Source organism: Psammomys obesus, unplaced genomic scaffold (assembly GCF_907164565.1).
Source record: "Psammomys obesus unplaced genomic scaffold, mPsaObe1.curated_primary_1811, whole genome shotgun sequence".
Lineage (NCBI taxonomy): Eukaryota > Metazoa > Chordata > Mammalia > Rodentia > Muridae > Psammomys > Psammomys obesus.
The window spans coordinates 3468313-3496303 of NW_026596046.1; the positions used below are offsets into that span (position 1 = coordinate 3468313).

The 27991-nt window shown below is 43.1% G+C and overlaps 2 protein-coding genes across 2 annotated transcripts in view; both read right to left on the reverse strand.

Moving 5' to 3' along the window:
• Entrep2 (endosomal transmembrane epsin interactor 2) overlaps positions 1 to 27991 on the reverse strand; it is a 401477-nt gene that overhangs the window by 104954 nt on the left and 268532 nt on the right. Inside the window, exon 3 of the mRNA XM_055623385.1 lies at positions 1142 to 1252. Coding sequence (XP_055479360.1) covers positions 1142 to 1252 — 111 coding nt within the window. The remainder of the gene's footprint in view (positions 1 to 1141; positions 1253 to 27991) is intronic.
• On the reverse strand, positions 14953 to 16462 carry Nsmce3 (NSE3 homolog, SMC5-SMC6 complex component). Its single transcript, XM_055623386.1, has one exon. The coding sequence runs from the start codon at positions 16347 to 16349 to the stop codon at positions 15513 to 15515; it is 837 nt and encodes a 278-aa protein (XP_055479361.1). The 5' UTR covers positions 16350 to 16462; the 3' UTR covers positions 14953 to 15512.

Below are 27991 nucleotides of genomic sequence, written 5' to 3' on the forward strand. Positions count from 1 at the left end.
CTTCCAGGAATCTAAGTAGATCCGTAATCAGTGTCACTAGTGCACTTTAATTTCTGTTCTAGAGAGCATATTGTAGAATCAAAAGCTGACCTACCTCAAGGGGATAATTCTATCCAGCAAAATCACTTACTGATCTTCCGTAAGGTGTACCACACTGACTGCAACTTTCCCAGGACAAAGATCTTTTGAACCAGTACATGTGTGTCTACAGATCGGTACACACATACCCATACACACACACACACACACACACACACACAAAGGTGCACAATACTCATATACACATAGGCACACACACATATGCCTATTTTTATGTCCACTTGATACAGCTTGAGTGATCTGAGAGGAGGGAACATCAATTAAGACACTTCCCCCATGAAACTGGGCTACAGCCAAGCTTGTGAGGCATTTTTAAAATTAGTGGTTGATGCGGGAAGACCCAGCCCATGTGGCACCTCTGGGCTGATGGTCCTGGGTGCTATAAGAAAGCAGTCTAAGCAAGCCATGAGGAACAAGCCAGTAGACAGCAGCCTCCATGGCCTCTGCATCAGCTCCTGCCTCCAGACTCTTGCCTGGTTTGAGTTCGTGCTTTGGCTTCCCTTAATGGACTGAGATTCAGGATACATAAGCCAAATAGACTTTTTCCTCCATAAGATGCTTTTGCCCATGCTTCATCTCAGCAATACTAACCGTAATTATGATGCATATTCATACACATACACACACACACACACAGACATGCACACACACATACACACACAGAGGGTAGGTGAGCTGAAGCTAACTGCATGTCTGTAATCCCATCACTTGGAAGATAGTTGTAAAAATACTGTCAAAAGTTTGAGGCCAGCCCAGTCTATATAATGAGTTCCAGGCCAGCCATGGCTAGGGTGAGATCCTGCCTCAAAAAAAAAAAAAAAGGAATAATTTACAAGAGTAAATTTTAATCAGGAGAATTTATAAAAATGAGAAATGAACCAATGTGATTGAAATTCCTTAAGCAACTAAAAAGCCAAGGGATGGATACAACTTTCTGTGAGATTTGAAGAACGCAGTACAATTAGCCCTTAAATGTCTCCCTGCAACATCTGAGCCTCTGACCTTTACGGACAGTTTTTACAGAAAGCCTTTCACTACTCACCAATTGGCAGCCTTCTAGGGAGCTGACGAGCTGGGCGTTCTGGCAGGAGAGGATGGAGCCAGCCAGGTTGAGCATCACACACACTGCAGATAGCAGCATGAAGAAGGTGATCTGGAAACAAGCCAAACACAAATTGATTACCCACTCGGCAGGCCTTGGAGGGAGAACGACTTGGCATTACAGATGCTTTGGCTTGATGAAGTAATTATATGACCACTGTTCATATGTTTTAAAGGAAAATGTGATTGTTTCTCAAGACCTCAGTTTCATATTGGCCTAAACAGCAGAAGTGAAAACACTGACAAGCCATAGCAAGTTATTGTGGATTTCTTTGGAACCCCCGATTTTAATTTTTAATTTTAGAAGCTAAACATGAAAATACTACGCATTCCAGACACTCAATAGGAACATGCCAGAACTTATTAAACAAAACCGAGGAAAAGGAGTATATTGATTAGAAGGACGTTAAATTGATTTCATTTAGTTTTCAGTGTGGAAAATTTTGCACATCTGCGAAAGAGAAAGGTATAAAAAGGCTCTGGGCACCCATCACCCATCCTCAATATCAACCCACTCAGGACTAGCTGTTTTTCACTGCCTCGCCGGTGGGGAATAGTCTGCCATACATAGAATTCATGGAATCCTATCCCTAAATGTTTCAGTGTGCGTTTCTACAGGACTGTAAAGCCATTTTTGTAAATATTACTGAATTACTGTTGTCATGCATGTTACAACTAAGCACTTGTTACTATCAGGTTCTGAAATGCTCATCTTGCCTCCCTTGCCTCCATTTTCCACGCTTTGGCTCAGGTTGCACAGGGTACCGTGGAGGCCCACATAGCGTCATAGTTATGAGCTCCTCCTGCCTCCCTCCTTCTCTCCAGACAGGGTCTCACTACATAACCCAGTCTAGCCTCAAACTCACAACCCTTCCTCCCCTGCCTCCCAGATGACAGGCAAATCCTAAATCTATGGGTTTCCACCTTCCTGGCTTTTCCTTAAAACTTACTGAAGAAACCAACTCACCAGCAGATAACTAGGCCAAGTCTTATAAAATACCTTTTTGTGATCCAGAGTAATCTAAGGTGAATATGAGCAAAAGCAGGGAGAGTGTCAGGAAAACTTGATAAAGACTTTGAAACAGGTGAAAAATACTAATTGCCAGTGGTTCCTAGTGCAGCCTTCTGGGCTGCTTTGCCCTTCATCCTCATTATGCCATTTTCAACCATTCCAAGCTACAGAAGATGGACATTAGTGCAAATGGCTCTTGCTAATGTAAGGAAATTCTTCCTTGTGGAATGGAACTAATTGTCACCCACGGCTACCAGCAACGTTTACATCCGCTTCTAAGTGTATTTCAGGATTACTGACAGCCCACGTCAGCAGCATTTGAATTTCAACTGGATGGCCTGGGAAATGTACTAATTTCCTCATGAAATAATGAGTTGTATCATCTTTAACCTACGTTCAACGCTGGTTCCTGAACATTCTGCAAGAATAACGAATGAGGTGCTTCAGTTTGGCCGTGTGTGTGTGTGTGTGTGTGTCTGTGTGTCTGTGTGTCTGTGTGTGTGTGTGTGTGTAGTAAAGCATAGTGTAATGCGGTGTGTCATTAGGAACCATGGACCTACCTAATGGTTCCTAAACTCAATGAACATGTGTCAGTCACCTCCATCATTGCACACTCATGTTGACCCCCTGGGCCCTTAGGGTCTGTGGACTTCAACTTCTTGCTCACTTCTGGGTTCTTTGGGAGTCTATGACCACCTTACACACTTGCTACCTCAGATCTGGAACAGTGTGAGCACTTTTAAATGAGAACAAGATTTAAATGCCATGATTCTTCTGTTCAAGACATTCTTCACTCTTTAGCCATTATTGTCAACTTTTTAGATGCCAGGCTTTCTTTCTTTCTTTCTTTCTTTCTTTCTTTCTTTCTTTCTTTCTTTCTTTCTTTCTCTCTCTCTCCCTCCCTCCCTCTCTCCTTCCCTCTCTCTCTCTTTCCCTTCCTTCCTTCCTTCCTTCCTTCCTTCCTTCCTTCCTTCCTTCCTTCCTTCCTTCCTTCCTTCCTTCTTTTTTGGTAGGCTTATGGTTTAATAGTATTTGGGGGAAGGTGGTGGTTGCTCCCAGTAGGGCTTTCTTAATCTCTCATTTTTTTCCTTCATTAATTTATTTATTTAATCAATTTACAAATTGACCCATATCCCTTCTATACTGACCTTTCTGAATCAAATAGGAAGCTACAGAGCTTTAACGTAACCCATCATTTCTAGGTCCTTTCAATCATGCCAGAATCTTTTGTCTTCAATATTAATTATAGCAATTAATTTCACAGCACCACAAGTAGCCTCAAAATACTAATGCCCTCACAACCACTAAAACACCCCATGGAGACAGTCTAAGACAGCGATCTCTTTGCATCTTTAGAATGCCTTCTACCAGGCACAGTCAAAAGCATGGCATTGCAAACCCATATGTTCTCTTCTGTGCAGTTAGGTTCCTTTCTCACCACTCAGTTATTATTTCTGAGAATCTGTGGCATTTCTGATTTCCAGAAAACTGGACACAGGTGAGGGGAGTTATCTTTCCCCAAGATTCTGAGCAGGAGGTAAAATAAACACTGTGTTATGTGTCCATCTTCTGATATCTTCTTCAATTTCTAGCATTAACATAGTGAAAATGGCCATCTTCCCAAAAGCCATCTATAGATTCAATACAATTCCCATCAAAAGTCCAACATAATTCTTTTTTTTCTTATTAGTTACATTTTGTTAACTCTGTATCCCAGCTGTATCCTGCTCCCTCATTCCCTCCCAATCCCACCCTCCCTCCCTCATCTCCTCCCTGCCCCTATCCAAGTCCACTGATAGGGGAGGACCTCCTCCCCTTTCATCTGACCCTGTTTTATCAGGTATCTTCAGGACTGGCTGCAAGTCCTCCTCTGTGGCCTAACAGGACTGCTCCTCCCTTGGGGGGTGGGGAGGTCAAAGAGCCAGCCATTGAGTTCCTGTTAGATATAGTCCTTGTTCCCCTTACTATGGGAAACCAATTGGTTACTGAGCTACCACAGGCTACGTCTGAGCAGAGGTTCTAGGTTATATACATACATGGTCCTTGGTTGAGTGTCAGTCTCAGAAAAGACCCTGTGCCCAGATATATTTGGTCCTTGTGGAGCTCCTATCCTTTCTACATCATACTAACTCCCCTTCTTTCATATGATTCCCTGTACTCTGCCGAAGGTTTGGTTATGAGTCTTTGTATCTGCTTTGAAACACTGCTAGGTAGAGTCTTTCAGACTGTCTTCTGTGGTAGACTCCTGTCATACGTTCAATGCACATCCCATTTGCCTTTCTAAATGAGGATTGATCATCTTACCCCGTGTCCGCTTTCTTGATTATCTTTTTTAGGTGTATAGATTTCATAATGTTTATCATATCTTATAGGTCTATATAAGCGAGTATATACCGTGTTTGTCTTTCTCCTTCTGGGATACTTCACTTAGAATGATCTTTTCTAGATCCCACCATTTGCCTGCAAATTTCATGATTTCCTCATTTTTGATTGCTGAGTAGTATTCCATTGTGTAAAAATACCACAATTTCTGTATCCATTCCTCCGTTGATGGACATCTGGGTTGTTTCCAGGTTCTGGCTATTACAAATAAAGCTGCTATAAACATGGTTGAGCAAGTATCCCTTTTGTGTACTTGAGCAAATTTTGGGTATATACCTAGCAGTGGTATAGCTGGGTCTTGAGGAAGCACTATTCCTAATTGTCTGAGAAAGCGCCAGATAGACTTCCAAAGTGGTTGTACCAGTTTACATTCCCAACAGCAGTGGAGTAGGGTTCCCCTTTCTCCACAACCTCTCCAGCATGTGTTGTCACTTGAGTTTTTCATCTTGGCCTTTCTGATGGGTGTAAGGTGAAATCTCAGGGTCATTTTGATTTGCATTTCCCTAATGGCTAATGAGGTCGAGCATTTCTTTAAGTGTTTCTCTGCTATTCGATATTCCTCTATCAAGAATTCTCTGTTTAGCTCTGTTCCCCATTTTTTAATTGGATTACTTAGTGTGTTGCTTTTCAGCTTCTTTAGTTCTTTATATATACTAGATATTAGCCCTCTGTCAGATAAAGGGTTGGTGAAGATTCTTTCTCAATCTGTAGGCAGTCACTTTGTTTTGATGACAGTGTCCTTTGCTTTACAGAAGCTTTTCAGTTTCATGAGGTCCCATTTTTTGATTGTTGCTCTTAGAGTCTGTGCTGTTGGTGTTCTGTTCAGGAAGTAGTCTCCTGTGCCAATGAGTTCTAGGCTATTCCTCACTTTTTCTTCTAACAGATTTAGAGTATCTGGTTTTATGTTGAGGTCTTTGATCTACTTGGACTTTAGTTTTGTGCAGGGTGATAAATATGGATCTATTTTCACTTTTCTGCATGTTAGAGATCCAGTTGGACCAGCACCATTTGTTGAAGATGCTGTCTTTTTTCCATTGAATGGTTTTGGCTTCTTTGTCAAAAATCGAGTATTCATAGGTGTGTGGGTTTATTTCTGGGTCTTCTATTCGGTTCCATTGATCCTCCTTTCTGTTTCTATGCCAATACCATGCAGTTTTTATTACCATTGCTCTGTAGTACAGCTTGAGATCGGGGATAGAGATACCTCCAGATGATCTGTTGTTGTACAGGATTGTTTTGGAGATTCTGGGTTTTTTGTTTTTCCATATAAAGCTGAGAATCTTTTTTTTAAGGTCTGTAATGAATTGATCCAACATAATTCTTTACAGAACTTGAAAGAACAATTCTCAACTTCATATAGAGAAACAAACAAGCAAATAAACTTGAATAGTTAAAACAATCCTGTACAATAGAAGAGCTTCTGGAGGTATCACCATCCCTGAATTCAAGCTGTACTACAGAGCAATAGTAATAAAAACTGCATGGTATTGGCATAGAAACAAAAAGGTTGATCAATGGAATTGAATTGTAAATCCAAAAATAAACCCACCCACCTTTTTGTTTGGCAAAGAAGCCAAAACCACACTACAGAAAAAAGAAAGCATCCTCAACAAATGGTGCTGGTTAAACTGGATGTCTGAATGCAGAAGAAGGCAAAATAGATACACATTTATCACCCTGCAGAAAACTCAAGTCCAAGTGGATTAAAGACCTCAACATAAATCCAAAAACACTAAATCTAATAAAAAAGAAAGCAGGGAATGAATTGCCTTGAGCTCCTTGGTGCAGGAGACAATTTCCTGAACAGAAAACCAACAGCTCAGGCTCTAAGATCAACAATTAATAAATGGGACCACACGAAACTGAAAAGCTTCTGTAAGGCAAAGAACATTGTCAATAGGACAAAATGGCAGGCAACAGAATGGAAAAAATATTTTCCTCAACCCTACATCTGACAAAGGGCCAATATCCAAAATATATAAAGAACTCACGAAATTAGACACCAACAAACCAAATAATTCAATTTAAAAATGGGGTACAGAGCTAAACCAAGAATTCTCAACAGGAATCTCTAATGGAAGAGAAGCACTTAAAGAAATGTTCAATGTCCTTATTCATCAGGGAAATGCAAATCAAAATGACCCTGAGATTCCATCTTATTCCTGTCCGAATTGCTGAGATTAAAAACTCAAGGGACAGCATGTGCTGGCGAGGATATGGAGAAAGGAGAACACTCCTCCATTGCTAGTGGGAGTGCAAACTTGCACAAACACTGGAAATCGATTTGGTGCTTTCTCAGAAAATTGGAAATAGATCTACCTCAAGACTCAGCTAAACGGCTCCTGGACATATACCCCAAAAATGCTATGCCATACCATAAGGATACGACTATGTTCATAGCAGCTTTATTTTTAGTAGCCAGAAACTGAACACAACCCAAATGTCCCTCAACCAAAGAATGGATAGAGAAAATGTCTTATATTTACATAATGGACTACTACTCAGCTATTAAAAACAAGGATATCTTTAAATTTTCAGGATAATACATGGAACTAGAAAAAAAATTATCCTGAGTGAGGTAACCCAAATCAAAAAAGACGTGCACAGTATAGACTCACTTATAAGTCGACACTAGCCAAAATACACAGTAGAACCATGTTACAATCCACAGACCAAAGAAGCTAAGTTACAAGGAGAACCCAAGGGAGGATGCTTGAATCTTATTCAGAAATAGGCATTGGAGGTGGATGGAGAGGAAACTGGGTAGGAGAGGGGATGGGGAGGAGATCAGGGGTGGGGCTTAGGAATAGGGAGAGCAGGGATTGGGGTGGGAGGAAGAGGGCCTGATGAGAGGATGGCAATTGGAGGTGGGATTATCTCTGGGATTTGCCAGAGACCTGGGATAGGGGAGGCCCCAGAAAGTCTATGGGGTCCACCCTAGCCAAGACTCTTGGCAGCAAGAGTCGAGAAGTGGCTACCTCCTGTAGCCAGGAAGGGCTTCTAGTGGGGACATAAGGATGCCGACCCACCCACCAAACCTTTAACCCAAAATTGGTTCCGCCAAACAAGATGTGCAGGGACAAACATGGAGCAAAAACTGAGGGAATGGCCAACCAATGACTGGCTCTACTTGAGACCTATTCAACGAAAGAGAACCAACCCTCGGCACTATTGATGTTACTCTGCTACGCTTGTAGACAAGAGCCTCTGCTGTGAGGCTTCACCCAGCATCTGCGGGGAACAGATGCAGAGACCCACAGCCAAGCATTCAACAGAGTTTGGAGAATCCTACAGAAGAGCTGGGGCAATGACTAAGGGAGCCGGAGGAGTCAAAGACACCACAGGATGACCTACCGAGTCAACTAACCTGGGCCCATGGGGGCTCACAGAGACTCAACCACCAGCCAAAGAGCATGCATGGCCTGGTCCTAGGACGCCTGTGTATGTAGCAGTTGTGAAGCTTATTCTTCATGTGGATCCCCAACAACTGGAGTGCGACCCTCTCTGACTCTGACACCTCCCTTCAGAACCCATTCACATAACTGGGCTGCCTTGTCTGGCCTCAGTGGGAGAGGATATACCTAACTCTACAGCAATTTAATGTGCCAGGGCGGGTTGGTACCCGTGGGAGAATGGGTGTTGGGGGACGGGCTGTGGAAGAAGAGGAGGGGCAGGCTGCAATCAGGATGTAAAGTGAATAAATAAATTAATTTACTAAAAGATTTAGTGTTAATCATAAATTATATATGTTGTAAGTACTTATTCTGATGTTTGTTTCCTATAAATAAGAAAATAATTGTAGACCACTCAACTTGACACGGCTCAGCAGCTGCTGGATGGTCCCTTGCTTCTCTGGCTTCCATGAACAAAAGCCAGCCAGACCAACCTTATGCTAACACTGGACATTTTGAATATTCAGGGACTCTTGGAGGAAAGTACATGGAGATCACAGCTGCTTGCTCTGTCTCCTAAGATTCAACCCCAGCCAGGACTGTTTCAAACAACTTTCAGCCAACTTTTTGCTACCAGAAGCCTTGGTGAACTCTAGATAGCCATTTCTCCCCCGGCCAGAGGAGCAGCACTTCTCCTGGCGGCCTAATAGGACTATTGTGACTGGTACAAAAGAGGCAATGTTGTGATTGGTGCAGGTGCCAATCTTTACTTAGCTGAGAAGTTTGCTGTGGTTAATGCACAGATCTTTCCTCTGGCTGTCCCACCAGGCTATTCAGCTGACTGGTGAGTACCTGGGGACAACTTCCTTCTGCCTCTCCTGCCGTTGCAACATTAGGCCCTGCAAAGACTTCTCTTGTTGCCTACTTTCAGTGGAGTGTGCTGCTCTATCGAACAGCACAGTAACACAAAGAAAGAAACAACGAAGAAGAAGGCAAAACTAGAAACAGTGAAGGGGTGCCGAGGGCAGAGGCAATGGAGCATCACTGGTAGTGATGGCGGCACCAGCAATCTGAGCAGCAGGATTAGGCAGTGCTCAGCTGCTTGGCTCCTAGAGAAGAGGCAGAGATGAGCAGCCTGCGCAGCATACTACTAGAAGCTGCAGACTAGCTACCTACTTCCCAGCTGTAGAAGAGGGAGGGCAGAGCCATTGGCAGGCCAAACTGCAGAAGTCCCAGGGTGCCTGGCTGCACTGGCAGCTTCAAAAAATGCAGAACTGTTAGACAGTGGCAGCAGCTAAGAGTAGCCATAGACCTCTTCTGAATCGCAGCAACTATAACGGCAGCCAAAGCAACAAAGGGCATTTGAACTGAACAGGAGAGAAGGCATAGCAGGGACAAGATGGTTAACAGGGTATAAAGAGGGTAGGAAGCTGAGGCTGAAGGGCAGAAGGCTGTAAAGAGAGAAGATAAAATGCAGACCCTGGTGTCAGAAGAGTTCCAGGGAGGCATGAAAGCTTTCAGCAAGGTTCAAATTCCCCAGGTTCAGGAGCTGTAACACAGGTCTCCATCAAGGGCTGAGGAATCCAGAGGTCTGAGGAATTTTAGTATCTAGGGCCTGCCTAGAAGCTGAACAGGTCAACAACAAGGGCAGAGAAATCCCATCTACCTGGAGCTACACAAATGCTCTTGGAGGTAAGAGCACCACTACCTGAGGCCTACACAAGATGTTAACACTAGAGGGTGCTACGTGCTGCCAGTGCTGGTGCTGGTGCTGGTGCTGCTGCTGCTGTTATCCTCCAAGCCTATGGATTCAAGCATTGCCAAAGCCCAATACTTGAAGGGCTGCTTCTTTGCTATCCTCTTTTCTACCTGGGTAGAGCAAGCCAGCTGACTAGTACTGAGCATTGATTCAGGGGTTCAAACTTGTTTTTTAATTAAATTTTTATTTTTTTAACATTAGTTATCATTTATTTAGTGTATGAATGGATCTTGAAGGCATTAGAGCTGTATCCCAGCTGTATCCTGTTCCTTCATTCCCTCCCAATCCCACCCTCCCTCCCTCATCTTCTCCTTACCCCTTTCCAAGTCTACTGATAGGGGAGGACCACCTCGCCTTTCATCTGACCCTAGCTTAGCAGGTATCTTCAGGACTGGCTGCAAAGTCCTCTGTGGCCTAGCAGGGCTGCTCCTCCCTCAGGTGTGTGGGTGGAGGTAAAAGAGCCAGCCATTGAGTTCATGTCAGAAATAGTCCCTGTTCCCCTTACTAGGGTACCCACTTGGATAATGAGCTACCATGGGCTACATCCGAGCAGGGGTTCTAGGTTATATCCATACATGATCCTTGGTTGGAGATACAGTCTCAAACTTTCAATTAAAAAAAATCACAAAGTTTAAGGAAAAACAATAACAAAGTATGAATATTCATGGGAAAAGCAGCCACAGAAAGGATCTTGAGACAGCTCAGATATGGGGTTTCGTTGAAAACCTCTTCAGTACCCTGAAAGTGTGGCAGGAAGTCCTGGGAACAGAACTAAAGGAAACCAGGAAAATGATAGACAAGACGGGGCTCAATGTCAACACAGGGAAATACACAAAGAAAGAGACAGAAACTGCAGGCAGAAAACGACCTAGTTGAATGGAGACACATGAGGAGTCCAGCTACACACTTAAAGCTGTTGTAAGAATCAATGAGTGCAGAGCAGGGAAGCAGAGACTAGCCTGTAAATGAGGAAGGGAAAAGAGAGAAGAGAAGCCAAAAAAACCTATAGAAACTACTAAACACAGGGGCATACAACTGATGGCAGTTTTAGGGGATGCAGGAAAAGAGAAACAAACCTGAAGGGCTCATGGCTAAAACCTCTTGGTATTAGGTGAAGACACATGTTTGCATAGTCCGTATGCCTCAGGAACTCAGGCAGAAAAGGCTCAGAGAACCACAACTGAACACATAATCAAGCTAGCAAAGGCCACAGATGTGAAGGCTTGAAAACAGCGAGGTGAAACTTTTTACTAAGTAAGATTAGCAGCTGACAGCTCTTTAGACACCATGTATGTTAGAGGAAGAGGAATGATACATTAAAAATTCTAAAAGGCTGAAAACCTGTCAACCCAGAATTCTATACCCTGAAAAACTAGCATTTAAAATTGAAGGCACAAATAAGACATTTCCAAATATAAAAGAGCTAGTGCTCAAAGCTGGAAGGCATGGTTGATGGTAAATATCACAGGGACCCTTTACACTGAAATGAAGACATTCTAGAGACTAAATCCATACAAAGAAGTGAAGATCTTTCTGTTTTGATAGCTGGCACAGTGAAATGTTCAAGAAACAAAAAATATTCCAGTCTCAAAATTTACTCAAGAATTCGCTTTTGCCATATTGTATGAGAGTTAATTATTGTATGTTTTGGAATGTTTAGAAGGGCCTCACCTGTGAGAGATTATGGACCCAGTGATATTTGTGTGTTATTTTAAAAGGAGAACTGTGGTTTTAGTCTATTGTTTTTGTTTTCTTAGATGTTGTAAAAGGCAAGTCAGTGGCCAGACAATAGTAAAAGATGTAATAACAAGGGAATGGAATCAAGAAGAATAAAGTTAATTAGATGCTGCTTATATTAAGCTAGAACCAATCCCAACAAATGATCAGAAACATAGAGTGTTGCTAAGGTTTGGATGTGAGTTGTGCCTGAAGGGTTGGTGACTTGAAGCTTGATTCTGAGTCAACACTGGAAAGTGATGGCTGTTTGAAAGGTGTAGTTAGGGAGATGTTTGGGCCTTCACGAACATTGACCTTGAAAGGGTTTAATCTCAGGAAAACCAGTTAGTTCCTTTGAGAGCAGACTGTTAAAAGAGAAGCCAGGCCCCCCTCTGCCCTCTGGCTTCCTGCCTCTCTAGGTGATGCCTACTTTTTGCATGTGCCTCTAGGATGCCATTCATCTGGCTTTTCATAGAGGCTGAACCCAAAGGGCTACTTAATCTTAGACTTTTCTGCTGTCAAAATTACGAACAAAGTATCCAGTGTCAGGTGCTTTGTTATAGCAACAGAAACATGATAAATATAAATGTTTACTATAATATTTATGCTTAACACTTAAAAACAAGTAAAAGGTATGCAGCAGGGTCTGGAGAGATGGCTCAGCAGTTAAGAGTGCTGGCTGCTCTTCCAGAGGACCTGGGTTTAGTTGGAGGCTGCTAGAAGATGAAAAGTCAGTTCCTTTTAAGGGTGTGACCTCTGGGAGGTCAACCACACTTCTTTGAATGACACCATGCCCAACAGTATAGGGGCAGCACAAGCTCAACTCAGTGTGTTAAAAATTTTTTAAAGGGCGAGGCTGGCCAGCAAGAGCTGAAGAGCCTCTTTTCTGCATTCACCCAGCAATGAGGTCACGAGCCTGCACCACACTTGGGATTTATCGTGTAGGTGCTGGAAATGAAGCTCAGGTCCTCATGCCCGTGCAGAGAGCATCCTGCTGGCTAAGAACTGGCCCCAGTCTCTCTTTCTCTTTTGATAGCTAGCACAGTGAAATGTTCAAGAAACAGAAAATATTCCAATCTCAAAAATTGCTGAATTTCTGAATTCCCTTTTGCCATATTGTATGAGAGTTAATTACTGTATGCTCTGGAATGTTTAGAAGGGCCTTACCTGTGAAGAGATTATGGACCCAGGGATATTTGTGTGTACAGTAAAATGTGATATTTTTTCAGAATTTCATACATATACACAGTCTACTTGGATCACCCACATTCTCCCTCTAATGCCTTCAAGATCCATTCATACACTAAAGCCAAAATATGATAGAAAAATTGTAGATGGTTTTATAACTGGATTCAGCAGTGAGCTGGTGTGCAGAAGATACAAGGTGCTCTTGCAAATCAATAAACAGAAAAACATCTGATGTTTAAAATCGGATGGTCAAAATGGAGAGTGAAAGGCAGGTTGGTGCTTCATGTCATTTACAAGCAAAAGAATGACAGTTAAGTACATGCCCACCACAGGGCTGTAAAGGCCAAGTACTCACGGGGCTTTCTGAGTGCATGACAACTGGCAAAAACAAACAAACAAAAAAAACTGTCTAGGTGCTGGTGAGGGTGCAACCTGATATGAGCCCAGGAGCCATTTGGCAAATATCGCTGACAACTGCTGGCTTCTGGCTTGAACTCCCAAAGTAGCACACGCTTAGCTGCAAAAGCAGAGCAGTGGGAGGAGCCTATCTGCCATTAGGAGGCTGTGCTCTCCCTTCTACTCTGATGGAATCAGATCACTTAAGATAGCGGTTTAAAAACAGCTGTGATAAAGGACACAGGGCCACCTAAATGTGAAGGCCCACAAAAGGAAACTGTGCCATCTTCATGAACATGCACAGCCATAGACAATTATAAAAACATATAATCGCATGATATACAGTCCAGGAACCTAGTGAAAAGGAATGTTGTAAGAACTGGATGTAGCCTTTCGCGTAGCATAGCCTCTCAAACAAAGTAACTTGACAGCAAAGTGTGAAGGTCTCAGAAAACTGGGATATCATTATTGTATCTGACAGTTTTGAGAGTACAGATGACAACTTACGCAGAACAGCAGAACAGAAAGGTGACTCAGAAAGGTCAGGAGCCAGTGGCCAGAAGGTAATTCAAACACTGACATAAAATGCAGACTGAGAAGAGGGACCTAAGGATAAACTACTCCTTGTTTAAAAATCTCCAAATCTACTCGCACTGCTTTTTGTCAACTTGACATAAGCCAGGGTCACCTGGGAAGTGGGACCCTCACTTGAGAAGAGGCTTCCATCAGACTGCCTGTGGGACATTTTCTTGTCTGCTGTTTGCTGTGGGCCCAGCTCACTGCAGGTAACGCTATCCATGGGCGACTGGTCTGCACTTAGCAAGCGGGGCAAGCCTCTGCTCTATTTCTAGCCTCCAGGTCCCTGTCTACAACTATGAAATAAACCCTTACTCCCCAAGCTGCTTGTGGCCATGCTGTCACAGCAGAAGAAAGCAAACTAGGACATGACAACACAAATCAACTCTTGGTAGCCCCTTTCACTCCTTTAGACAAACTCCTCTAACTGACCTCTAGTTCAGGGCTGATGCAAGTCACCTGCCCTCCCCAACACCCTGTGAAAGGATTTGCTTCCTTTGATGAAGAACTTACTGCAACTCTCCTCAGAACACTCAATTTGCTACTTGCTTCAAGTGTTTGGCTGGATGCTATTAAGAACTCCAAGGATTCTTGTGAACTCATCTCCTCTGACTCTTCTACAGCAACTTAAAGACACCCCCCCCCCGCCATTTTACAGTTGAGACTGTAAAATCACCCCAAAGAGAACCAGCCCAAACTTTAGTTCAAACCGAGGAGGTCAGATGACCTCAAAATCATGTCTCTATACTGTGTAACGCCTCACAAAGCCCAGGGGATCTGGTGGTTGCTCTGTTGAGACTGGTCTGTCTGGGCTGCCCTCACCAGACATGATGCTAAGTTCTTCCAAAGAACGATCCAAAACACACCAAACAAGAAAATAGAACTGTTTAGCTCCAGAACTTGTGACTATTCTAGGAGTGATCCAGTATTAAAGAAAAGAATGAATATAGAGTAAAAGTAAGGGATAAAGTGACTAAGTTTTCACACCAGGACCTTTGCTGAACTTTACATTAAGTTCCCTATTCATTCACCACAATGGCACAGTCAATAAGGCATTTGGCCCATTCTATAGGTATACAAGCTCCATTCTTATGGTGGAATAGGATCTGCACTTGGGCGGTGTGATTCCCAATCGGGCCTGGTTAACCACTACAACACTGCTCTATAAACCTGAGACTTACAATAAATGACTTTATAAACTTCTCCAATATACATTCACACCCGTCTGCAACACCACTGACCTCAGCTGGGATCATGGCAAAAACGTCTGGAATCATGACATTTCCTCAAGAGCCACAATTTCTAACAGGGAAACAACAAAAATAATGAACTGACTCAAAAGTACAGTATTTATTATAAATAGAAAAAAACCTTAAGTGGAACTCATAGTATAAGAGTAATAATTATGAATATAAACATGTCAGAAAATACATCATATAGATTTCTTGGAACCACAGTGTTCATACCCGTACAAAATATGAATTTTAGAGTTGTGCTGACACGAGGATAAAACAATTTTATAAATTTTAAAAGCCTTATTTTCCCCCATGAACTGATCATTAATAGCTATCTTGCTTATCTTCTAGAACATCAAAGCAATTTACCTATGTGGGTTCCTCTTAAATATGTTTGACATCATGCTACAGTCTTCCAGGTAAGTTCAGAAAGCTAGAAAACTCTTTTAAACAACAGACAATAAAATGAAATTTTTCTTCCACATCTTTAGCAATGAAAAATTAAAGCCACAAACCATAATAAAACAAATAAAAAACCCTGCAATGCACCCTACTGCTCCAGGACATTTGCACCTAGGAGAATCAAACTTCCTCTGACTCCCTTTCTGTTCTTTTATCCTGGATCCCGGGAGTCCCTCAGAGCACATCTCAATAGTTCAAGAGGAGGGGGCTGGGGCACTAGGTGGAGGTCTGGCCCTATTCTCTTCATCTGCCAAAGCCTCGCAGTATTGTGCGGGCCAGTCTTTGGGGTCCTGATTATGGACTTTGGCCACAAACTTAAGAACTTTCATCTTGCTGGTCTCCAGGTTGGTTCGCGGGCCCCACTGTAATTCGTAGTCGACAGGATCGGTGTGGGGAATCCTCCGGTACTCCAGGTAGCGCTGCCGTACAAAGTCTTCAGTAATAAGTTTCTTTGGGTCGCCAAAAACTAAATGCTTCTTGGTGGGGTACACCCCGAGGCGCCGCAGGAAATCCCAGACCTCGGTCTCGGTGATGGTGTTGCCTTTCATGAAGATGAGCCCCAGGACTATCATAAGCAGGCCCGTGGTGGGTGTACCCTGATCGCCTCTCACCTCAGCATCCTCCTCCACCGGCTCCAGCATGTTGATAAGGATGTAGGTGTGGCTCTTGGGCTCCAGCTCCACCAGTTTGTACCCGAACACATACTGCAGGCGCTCAGCCGCCAGCCTCAGCAGGTTGGGGTACACGTCCCGGTAGTCTCCCACCACGTGCTTCAGGATGTCGGTGCGCTTGATCGGGATCTTCTTCTGGTCCTTGATCAGAAGGAACTGCACCAACTCGGCCACCTTCAGCTCCAGCTGCTTCTGAGTGCGCTGTCCCATGGAAGGGGCCGACAGGGAGGCGCGGGAGCCCTGAGAGGTGCCGACCGCGCCGCGGGACGTGCTGGGCGCTTCCTCGCCAGCGCCTCCCTCATCCCGCTCCCGCTCGCTCTGAGAGCTGGGCCGGCCGCGGCCTCTCGGCTTCTGCAGCATGGCACCGGGTGGCGGGCAGGAGGACAGGCAGGTGAGCAAGTTCAGCTCTCGATAACGGCCAGAAGCCTGCGCTCACCACGCCGGAAAAGCTCTGGGAGGAACAGCGGCGCGCAAGTGACGTCACGTCGCCGTAGGGCTGCGTCCGGAAGGCGAAGCGGAACGACTAAGGTCGGCCTGCAGAGGCGGGGCATCCGCACGGCTACTGCGCATGCGGAAAGCCCTGGCGGTGGCTGGCTTTTCTGGGCTATAGCCCCAGTTTTAATGAGACTGGGATGGTGTTTGTGAAATCATGTAAGTAGAAAACAGAAAACAAGAACGAAAACTTCTCGGAAAATGTACGGCTGAATCCTAGGGCACACACTTGTTTAGATACAGCTTAAAGTTTTTGCTGAGTTTTTAAACAAGATAGTTTGTGTATATAAACACAAAAGATAAATGTGTGCGGGGTGGGGAAATAATAATGAGGAAGAGAAGACCTGGGAAGTCAAGAAAAAGCGTTTATTTGCACACCAAACGCGCACATGAAAGACCCGGGGGGGAACCCCGTTTAGGCACCTTTCCTTGGCAGATGGCAGAATTCATACCTTCTTGGCCAGTTGTTTTCTGTGCAATTGCTTGGAGTCTGTAAGGTAAGTTATTCTCAAAAGCAGTATTTCTCCCGCTCTTTGCTCTTTGCAGACTCACACACTCACTCATAAAGTTTCAGCTAGGCGACCATGAGAAACCACATAAGCATTGCCAATAACTTGTTTTAGCTTGGTAATGTAAACTGACCTTTTGGAAGACATGTTTGAGAAAACTGCCTTGGACTCACACCCACAATTTTAGCAGAAACATGTTAGAGGAACGCTACCCCCCGAGACACTTGCTCTCTCAAGAGGCTGCCATTTAATTTAGGTTACCACTGACTGGGAGTAGCAATAATGTGAATCATTTCTTTCTTAATATACAAGGTTTAAAATCTCAATAAGAAAGAGAAGAGCTATCATCCCTTCCAATTTGTGATGTGTGCCATTTGTAGATGGTTTAAATTGTGCAACTCTAATAGACAAAATGAGTCATTTCATTAACTCAAACCATCAGTCTGTTTCTATTACTGCTGCAGATCTCAGTAAATGTGTTTCTTTTCCATTAACTGACAAAGAAACTGATTTCTTCCTCTGTCGTTTTAAAGCTACCAAGAAAATAGGTAAACTGTTCAAAGAATGAACTCAAATTGATTTCCTCCTTAATGCAAATATATTCAAAAGAAAGCAATTCAGATCACATTATTTGAATAATAACATCAAAACATGGCCTTATTAAAATTTCATTAAATATAAGCAGCATAAAAGTTTTGTTTATAATTCAATATGAAAATGCAGTCTGATAATGGGACCTGCAATGCTAATATAAAATCCCATTCCCTGTTGGGATGCAAGTATCCTAAAATCCAGTGAGCTACAAGCAGAAAGTTTCTCTTCACATAAGGTCTAACAAACGATCATCAGGCATTACATTACAGGGGCTCCATTACAGGGGCTGCTATAGTTTGAATGTGCCCTTTAAAGCTCACGTTGGAAATGTAATAGCCAATGTACCAGCATTGGAAAGGGCTGAGTCCTCATGAGTGAATGAATGGCATGTTCTCTGTAATGGGTTAAGTAAGTCTATTTTGCCATTGTACTCTCATGATATAGTGACCTCCAAGAGATGTGGCAACCAGCCCTTAGATGTCCCATCCTTCAGGGCAATGAGTGAAATATGGCTCCGCTATTTCCAATTTACTCATTCCGTGGTATTATTTTACAGCAACACAAAATGGACCAAGATCAACTAAAGAAAACACAGCATCATGACACTCTTAAGTTTCACAGGGAGCAGCCATTCATCTACTTCAGTTTCCCTGCAAATTGAAATCTGTATTTAAGTTCATAGAAGCCTCCTAAAATTCTGCAAAAAGGTCCCTCCAGAAGGATCAGTTGTGCCTCGAGCCAAATAATTTTAGCAGCCAAGAGATAAGAGAGAAATAAAAAATAAGATGAGAGCTGTTGTCAGCAATCAGGCTGGTTTTCAGTATTTTCTCTGTTAATTTCTTCACAAAGCACCAAGCAGCTCCAGCAGCCAGGCTGGCACCCAAGGCTAGAAACCACAGCATCTTTCAGCAGCACCTCACACAGGCAGCAGATGATCGTGACTTAAAACACATGAAGAAAGATACCAGCTTAAAGTCTCCAAACAGCTTTCTCCATGCAATCCAGGGTTCAGGTGAGAAATCACAGGCATAAAACGATGTTATTAAAATGGAGAAATTGCAATGAGGACATCACCCTGACCCCGAGTTCCACTTGCAATAGACAATGGAAGCCGTGGAGGTGTGGTTAAAAACTGTGACGCTGCTGCTGCTGCTGCTGCTGCTGCTGTGGTTTCCTGCTTTGCTGGACTGCTGGTATCCTGATGATGGAGACTGTCACATCTCCAAAGAACCCAATGACCCTAATCAGCAGGAAATAGCTAAAAGAGGTCTACAGCCCCTTTCCCTACTCAGCTCCTCCCTAAGGTAGGGGAGGTTGGAAGGGAGGTAGAGGCATTTAAGAACATTAAATAAAGTAGGTGTTTGAAAAAAAAAAAAGAAGCTGTGACAGTCATAATGTTGACAGTGGCAAATGGCAGCCGACAATGCCTTCATAAAGGTAAACTGTAAATCCTGCTTCTTTAGCCCCACAACAACCCTGTGAGGAATCTTAGTTTATTATTTTCAGCTGGGGAGAACAAAGACATGGGGACCTTGAAGAAGTAAAGCTTTGGCATCAGGGAATCTAGATTACAATCCTAAAAAACATAAGGACACTCCAAATTTCAGCTTCTAGACTAACAATCTGCAACCATTAATCCTGGATTCAAGTTACTGACTGAGATCTGTTTGCTAAGAACCTAGCGCAGGTGGCACGGTGCTTGATTATTCTTACGTAATTTTTGTTTGTTTGTTTGCTTCCCAGAAGGGTTGTGTTAATGAAAGAATTTGAGGATGATACAAAGTTGTTTGTGTGTAAAGGAGGTAAAGCCTTTCTCTCTTAGGGTACTGGCTGGGCTGCAGAATTAAATCCACGAGACAGATTTTTAAATTTAATTTGATTTTTTGCAATCCTGGGGATCAAATCCAGAGCCTCACATACATTAGGCAAAAGTTCTACCACTGAGCTATAGCCACAGCTCATGAGACAGATTAACTGGATAAAAACATACACCTTTTAGTTCAAGTGTTATGGGACACAGTTGCTTTTATAAAGAAACAACACTTCAAAGACATGGCAAGACCCAGATGCTTTTGTATCTGAACAAAGTGAAGTAATTGGGGAACTGTAAATTCTGTGGGAAGGCTAAGTGAGGATAATTATCAAAGGAAGCTGAGCAGAGATCTCTTGGCGAGGGGACAATTGTGTTTCTTTTCTCTGGCTATGGGCAGGCACCTTGTTCTTGGAAGTTTTTATCTCCTGTTTTCAGAAAGAGAGGAGCTAAAGCTGCCCTTCTCGCATCTGCTGTTTTTCAAGTGCTTTAGCTCAAAGTAATCCTTATGCTCCGTATGCCGGCGTGGCATATTCAGGGTGGAATATCCTGCTATTCCGCACTAGAAAGGCGTTCATCTCAGTGGAGCACGTGCACCTATAAACATCAGGAAAGGGTCAGAAGGAAATATATAGACATCACTGTGCCATTAATGATGTATGCTTTGAAAAAGAAAAAGGTTGATTTTTTTGTTTGTTTAGAAGATAAATGGAAATTATCTCCTTGGTGAACCCTCACTCAGCAGTGACATAATGCTCTGCCCATTATGTGGTTCAAATTTTTAGTAAATCCCATGTGATTAGAATATGGCAAGTGCAGTTTTCTGTGGAAGCTTCGAAGTCACAGAGATAAATGATTAAAACAGAAAAGAAAATTTTCAAATGCTTTGTGTGGATGACCTTTCTGCATTTATCATCAGACCCCAAAAGGAGGAAAAATAAAAATTCTTTGAGACAAACCCCACACTAGCTAAGATTTCAGAGGCACTGGGCAAGGCTACACAGAGCTCTTTAAATGTCTGTAAGTAATTAAATGCTTTCTTCCATCTCCTTGGCAGCAAATGCCTGCCAACAAGCTCTAATCATCTTTATTATCTACTAAAGTCTCCTCTTCATTCACTGATATTTCTTGTAGAATCAGAAAAAGATTTTAAAACCTCTGACAGCAACACAGTGCTAAAAGCAGGTGAGGACCTTTTGGGAAGAAAAGGGATGATCAAAGCATGCAGCTAGCAGGCACGAGCAACTTCCCTGCCTTTTCTGGGAGAAGAAAATGGGACAGTGTGCAGCAGGCATGCAAAGGAGTTGAGGCACAAATACTGTTGTTGGTGCTAGATAACCACAATGGCAACCAAGATGCTTTAAAGGATTCGGTAAAGTTCTTCAAGTCTACTCCCTGTTTACTCATAAAAACTGTGTTTACCCATCCCTAACAAAAGTCCTCCAGGTTGGACCACATGGTGGGATGCATAGAACATTTTGTCCCTTGTAAAAGTTGATCAAGCCTAGCAGAGCTTCCCTTGGCTGGGAAAAGGGGTGGGCTAGTGAGACAGTGCCTCCCTCGTACAGCCGCCACTTGGCGCAGAGCCTCTTATTAAGGCCTCTTTTCAAGAAACAGACACTGCACAGTTAACAAGAGCCTCGCACAAACCATTAAGGTGTATTGAATTATGATCATACAAGGTCTCAAACAGGAATAAGACTTGATTTGTTTGCTTAGCTACTTCCTCCCACTGCATTTTTTTCCCTTTAGAAATTGCCTCTTCCACCTCTGGGAGACCTTGATCCTACTCTTTCTTCCCTTGTTGGTGAACATGATTTGTGCCAAGCACAGTAATTACTCCATCCAACCAGCACACCACAGGCCCTCTTTCCTGCGTTAACAAGCTGGAGGGTAACACACACCTAGCCGTTATTAATGTGGTTTGTAAAAACAAACCCACACACATAAAAACAACAACAGCAACAAAAACACCTCTCTCATGGCGATGCCAACTCAAAAGACACCTGAGAGATGTAGAAACAGTTCAAATCCTGCCACCCGAAACTCTGTGTCCTGGGTTCAAGGTTAGAGTCCCACAGATATGTGGACACTGGGGCATCTTTCACCTGAACTGCTTTGAGCTGCTTTCCAGCATTTGAAGCTGAATAAGCGTTAGCTAAGTCCGCAGGCAAACCACATGCTCAGGGAAAGGAGGATGCGGGGGAAGAGACTCTAGTACACAGGAATGAAGAAGGCAACCGTCTCCTCTAACGACCTTTTAATACCGTGAGAAGAGAACTGAAAACAACCTGACACAGCATGTTGTGGCTGGGAATTTGCTTATTATTTTACTTGTTGGGACTACAGGCAGGAGGAGCCAAGCAGTGAAGGCCACAGTTTTGCATATAAATGTGGGTATGGGCTTTCTGACCATTTGCCCCCAGAGTTTCAGACAGCTTGGAGCACACTTCATGGCACTTAATGACAAAATATTCCTAGGTGACTCCGTCATTGGGTAAACAGAGAGTGTATTTACACAAATTAAGATGGCCATGAAGGAACTTTGCAATGTAATCTTAGAGGATCATCATCACGTTGGAGGTTCGTGTTTGACTGAACTGTTACATTGTGTGATGTGTGGCCCTGTTTTAACCCATCTGCTACTCCAGATCATCCATGTTCTTTAACCTAAAGCATTTCTCCACAGACCCTGCCATGCAAGAAACAGGCCCTTGTTCTTTTAGACTATGCCTTGGCCTGCAGTTGAACTATAGTCACAAAGCAAGGGCACAAGAAGAACTCACAAGGCTAACAATACAGATAGTTTCTGGAAAAGCCATACACACAGGGATGGAAAATAAAAGTCAGCAGAAAAAAATAAAGAAAATATTAGAAAAATTAAATAATCTAAACATCACATTGTTCCTCACATATATGACCAAACTTCAACGAGTCCAAGGCCATTCCTTGCTTTCTTTTCTATTAGATGTAGTGTATTTGGTTTATGTTGAGGTCTTTGATCCACTTGGACTTGAGTTTTGTGCAGGGTGATAAGTATGGATCTATTTGCATTTTTCTTCACGTGGACTTCCAGTTAGACCAGCACCATTTGTTGAAGATGCTTTTCCATTGTCTGTAGGTGTGTGGGTTTATTTCTGGGTCTTTGAATTAATTCCATTGGTCAACCTCTCTGTTTTTATGCCAATACTATGTGTTTTTTATTACTATTGTTCTGAAGTACAGCTTGAAATAAGGAATGGTGATACCTCCAGAAGTTCTTTTATTGTACAAAATTTCTTTAGCTATCCTGGATCTTTTATTTTTTTTTTCCATATGAAATTGATAGTAACTCTTTCAAGGTCTCTAAAGAATTGTGTTGGAATTTTGATGGGAATTGCATTGAATCTGTAGATTGTTTTTGGTAAGATGGCCATTTTTACTATGTTAATCCTACCAATCCATGAGCATGGGAGCTCTTTCCATTTTCTAAAGTCTTTAATTTCTTTCTTCAAAGATTTGAAGTTCTTGTCATACAGGTCTTTTCACTTACTTGGTTAGAGTTACACCAAAATATCTTATATTATTTGTGCCTATTGTGAAGGGTGTTCCCATGGAGAGGATGGGGGAGGGGGAAAGGGAGGAAAAGACTAGAAGAGAGATTGGAAATTGATGGGGAAGCATCTCTGAGACAGGGGAGGCCCCCAGGAATCTATGGGGTGACCCTGGCTGAGATTTCTAGCAGTGCGGTATATGGAGCCTGAAGTTTTTGCCTCCTCTTGTCAGGTGGGACTTTCAGTGGATGGAGGGGGACACCAAACTACCCATAAAACCTTCGATCCAAAATTTGTCCTGCCTATAGGAAATGTAGGAATGAGGAGAGAGTGGAGATTGAGGAAATGAAAAACCAATGATTGGCCCAACTTGAAATCCGCCCCATGAGAGAGAGCCAACTCCTGATGCTCTTAAGGATATTCTGCTATGCTTGCACATGGGAGCCTAGCATAACTGCCTTCTGAGAGGCTCCACCCAACAACTGAGGGAAACAGATGCAGCCAAACAATAGACTGAACTCAGGGAGGTTCTTGGAAGAGTGGGAAGAAGGTTTTACAGAGCCAGAGGGGTCAAGGGCAACACAAGAAGACCTACAGGGTAAATTAACCTGGGCCTGTGGGCTCACCGAGACTGAACCACCAACCAATGAGCTTGCATGGACTGGACCTAGACACCATATGTAGCAGATGTGCAGCTTGGTCATCATGTGGGTCCCCTAACAATTTGAGTAGGGGCTGTCTTTGACTCTGTTGCCTGCATCTGGGTCCCTTCCCCCTAGCTGGGCTGCCCTTGTCTGGCCTCAGTGGGAGAGGATGCGCTTAGTCCTGCTAAGCGCAGGGGCCAGAGTAGGTTGGTACCCCTTAGGGTCTCCCTTCTCTGAGAAGGAGCAGGGTGAATAAGTAAGGGGATGGGCCATGAGGGTGGGACTGGGAAGAGAGGGAGGTGGAGGCTGGGATCAGACTGTAAAATAATTGAGTAACTAAATAAACAAACACGTAAAGAAAGTCATTCTTTCTTACAATCTAGACTATCACAAGTAGCTGCTTTGGAAGCATGAATCTTGTGTATAGGCTCCTAAAAAAAGGGTGTGTGTGTGTAGGACTTCCCTACACTAGCTTGGGGGAAGCTAGTGAGAGCCTGCCATAACTGGCTTCTGGGCTTCCTCTGGCCTTGTCAGTTTGGTTATCTCATAGCTGACCATAAGCTTTCTCATCCATCTTTCTCAGTCGTGGCTCCTTAATCTTCCTCTTACTCCATCCTCCATTCTCACTGAAATTTATGTGAGTAGCTTGCTGCTTTCACTATGAGCCAATATTGCCTATGACCTACAGAGATCAAGCTTCTACCTCAATAGCCCAGTAAATGTAACCCAATACAGAATAATCTGAAAATTTTTAAATAAATGAACATCTGTGGAAGATATGCTTATGACACATAATTTAAAACTAAATCCCTTCCCTGTTTTTTATAGGCACATTTTGGAATTCCGCAAACGCCACTGAAGAAACCTCTACTGTATTTAAAAAACAGAACAAAACAAAACAGCTGCTCAAGTAGAATGGATCAAGCAAGTCACACAGAGAATTATATACACATCTGCTGCTCATCTGGCCCAAATCTTCATATGTTTCACATACTCCAATACCATCTGTGATAGTTTCACTCTTGAATGTCCCCCAAAGACCTGAGTTTGTTAAAGACTTGTTTTCCAGATCACTGTATAATTGAAAGGTGGCAGGGCCTTTCAGACAGGGCATAGTTAAGAGAAGTTAAGTTTACAGGGTTGGGGTGTGGTGGGGTGAGGGTGTTGCCATTTGAAGGGGATGTTGGGATCTTGGCCACTCCTGTTCCTCTGTTTCCTGATTACCATGAGAACAGTTTCTTCTGCTGTGGACTCCCCCGGGATGTATTGTCTTGCCACAGGCCCAAAGGCAACAGGGCCAAGCAACTACAAACTAAAACCCTGAAACCATGAACCACGATAAACCACCCTTCCTCTGTCTGGTTTTCTTTTAATCAGAGGTAACATAACAGAAAGTGAGCTAACACTCCATCTCTAACCGTGTTCTTCTGCTTAAATGGATCTTAGTGCCCATCATTCCTAAGTATGCCCACTGAGAACAATGAAGCCCTATATGTAAGGAAAACAGTGACCCTTACATGAGAGACTGGAAACAAGAGAATGGTGGTGGAGAAGTCTGTCTACTTTGCTCACTGACCAGGTCTCTGTCTGGAAGCTGCCCATTTGGCAGTTCACAATGTACTTTCTATAAAACTATAATAGTAACAACAATGATTACTCTTTCGCTTAGTGTAGACAAACAAATATAACAGTTTCCCTGAGACTATCTGTAAACTATACATTCACCCAATGCAGCTTCACTGGCGGCCACTAGCTCCAGGAGCACTAGGAACCTGAGCAACCCAGGCTCTCCTCCGGAATGCCTCATGTTCCAAGGGACAAAACATAAAGGTCTTACAGAAATGTGTAAAATCCCTACTTTTCTTAGGATGACAACTGTTCAAACCAGTAAAGTTGGCGCCCAGATCCCTCATCTTTATTTTGATGTGCTTACATTTCACAGTGCAAACCCTGGGCCATGTGTGTATATGACATTAAATACCCCTGGTAGAGGGGTCACTTCTACCACAGAATTCAAAGTCCTGGCTCTGATTCCCTGCAAATGTGTAAACCACAGGCTGGCTAGCAGCCTGAGGAGCAAAGCTGACCAACTCATCAGTTACAAACTAGTGGGCAATCACTAGACACCCATCATTGAAGGAAACTTTAATTTCTCCCTAGCTGCTACTTGTGCTCGCATGACATTATTTTTATTTTTAACTAGTACAAGACAAGTTTTGTTTTCAACATTTCCTATACCTATCAGTTGTTCTCTGATCATGTTTGCTCCTCCAACATCCTCTATTGAATTTCCCCTTCCCCTTCCTACAAAAGATACTTTGACTGGTATATGAAGATGTCAAAAACCTTGAGAAAAAAAGAAAAAAGAAGGAAGGAAGGAAGGAAGGAAGGAAGGAAGGAAGGAAGGAGGGAGGGAGGGAGGGAGGGAGGGAGGAAAGAAAGAAAGAAGAAAGAAAGAAAAGAAAGAAAAAGCAAGCAAGCCATTCCAAGGAATAAATTTTATCCCAGCAAGACAAAACAAAGTACAAAGAAAGTTTGAGTAAGAAAGAGGCAGAAAATGGAAAAGACAAGAGAGATCCTGTAACACCAGGAATAATACAAATAGGGCAAAGGACAAACACATATGAGCTGAGAAAGTGAGAGGAGAGACTGTGTATGTGAGAGAGAGAGAGGGAGAGAGAGAGAGAGACTCACACAGGCCTACCCCCTGGCTCCGCTGCAGCTGGCCTGGCTTCAGCCCTGCTCATCAGTCAGGGAACCACCCTGCCTGGGAAGGATGACCATAAATGCACAAAAAGAGCAGCATCTAGACTTTCTGGAGCTTTCCTGCCCCCTGAAGCTGGCAGCACCATCCGCTAATTTGGCTGCATACACCAAGACTCTTACATTTTCCTTCTTTCTTTCTTCCTGTATTATTATTATTATTATTATTATTATTATTATTATTATTATTATGAGATCAATCCCACAAGCTTGAATGAAGTGGTATGGGAAAAGCAAACGGCAACTAATTAACTGCTACCTTGGATCCAACCAATCACTAACCACATGCCAATGAAATTTTCTCAAATGGCTTGATTGTTTATAATTATCTGAGCATTCACACTTGTCCATGCATCTTTCCCCCTAGCACATTTACCTCTACGCAAATTACCTGATTCAATGTGGTTATTATTCTGGACATTTAGGAGCTGTGTATTGGGAAAATTCACATACTAATTAATTAATGTGGCTACATCTGTTATGCTAATCCTTCGAGTCTAAGTGCGATTATTAGATGCACCTTACAGAATTCAGCATGACTCGCCCACACTTAATATTAACAGCTATCCACATTCTCACATGATGAACTTTACTCAACGATGATATTTCTAAATTTATAAACAAATTATGCAGCTCATTACGTGGATGTTAAATACCAATCGAGCGGTTGAGGAATGTGACCCCATTCAAGCTGATGATTGGGAGGGATATTTTGGGGCAACATCTGAGAGCTATTTATTTGCTCTTAAAAAGAGGTTTATAGGCAAAGAAGAAAGAAAACTGTTCTTTCATACTGGCCATTTCCATCTGCATGTATTTTCCTAAGTAGTGGCAATTACCTTGAGACTAAGAAGAGTTAAGCTAACATATCAAAAGCACATTAAAAGTGGCAGGGTGGAGAACCAGAAAGAATGCAAGCCCTTGACTTTGGTGGGCCGTGTCGTCACGTCCATAGCATCCTCTCTCTACACTTGTTTTTGGCATAGCTTTGTTAAGTTATGTTGTATTTCCCTTGCTGCTGAGAGCAACTGTAAAGCTTCCCAACAAACACTGACAGACTATAGATTAGCAGGAGGTCTGGGCACCCAGCTACACACAGACTCCACCTGTTAATACCCCTGTGCCAACTGGTCTGCCTGTCTCAGCTCTGGGCACAGCTGAAGGCCAAAACTGAAATATTGCTGAAGTTCAGATCTTTGTGCACAATCAATGTTAGTCAGCTTCCTTCTCAATGGCAAAAGGACATCTAGCTGTTAACATGGGGACTTGGGAAAAGGGGAAACTCCCATGGCTTGACCAGGTATCCAGTATCTGTAGGCAAGACAGGATTTGTTTCAAAATCTCCCTGTGTCTTCATATCTTCTGGTCATAATCTTAGCATGAGTAAAGTCTGGGGCCCAGCAGTGGTTCCTTGAGAGCACCCACCAAGGAGAGGCCCCCAGCTGACACTAGGCCTTGGGAGTTGTCCTTGGAGCCAGCACCTCCCTATCTGGAGTCCATACTTCTACACTCACCTAGTGGGATGGCATAGAGACATTTACTGTGACCTCACCTGGAGCTGACCCCAGCCTTCTGAGGCTTCACTGTGTAGTACAACCTTGGTCTCTGTTTGTTTAGGAGATGTCTGAAAGTCTTTAGAAGTATGAATGTCTCTGAT

Coding starts and splice junctions, on each gene's coding strand:
- Nsmce3 (XM_055623386.1), bottom strand. CDS start 16,349: ATGCTGCAGAAGCCGAGAGGCCGCGGCCGGCCCAGCTCTCAGAGCGAG.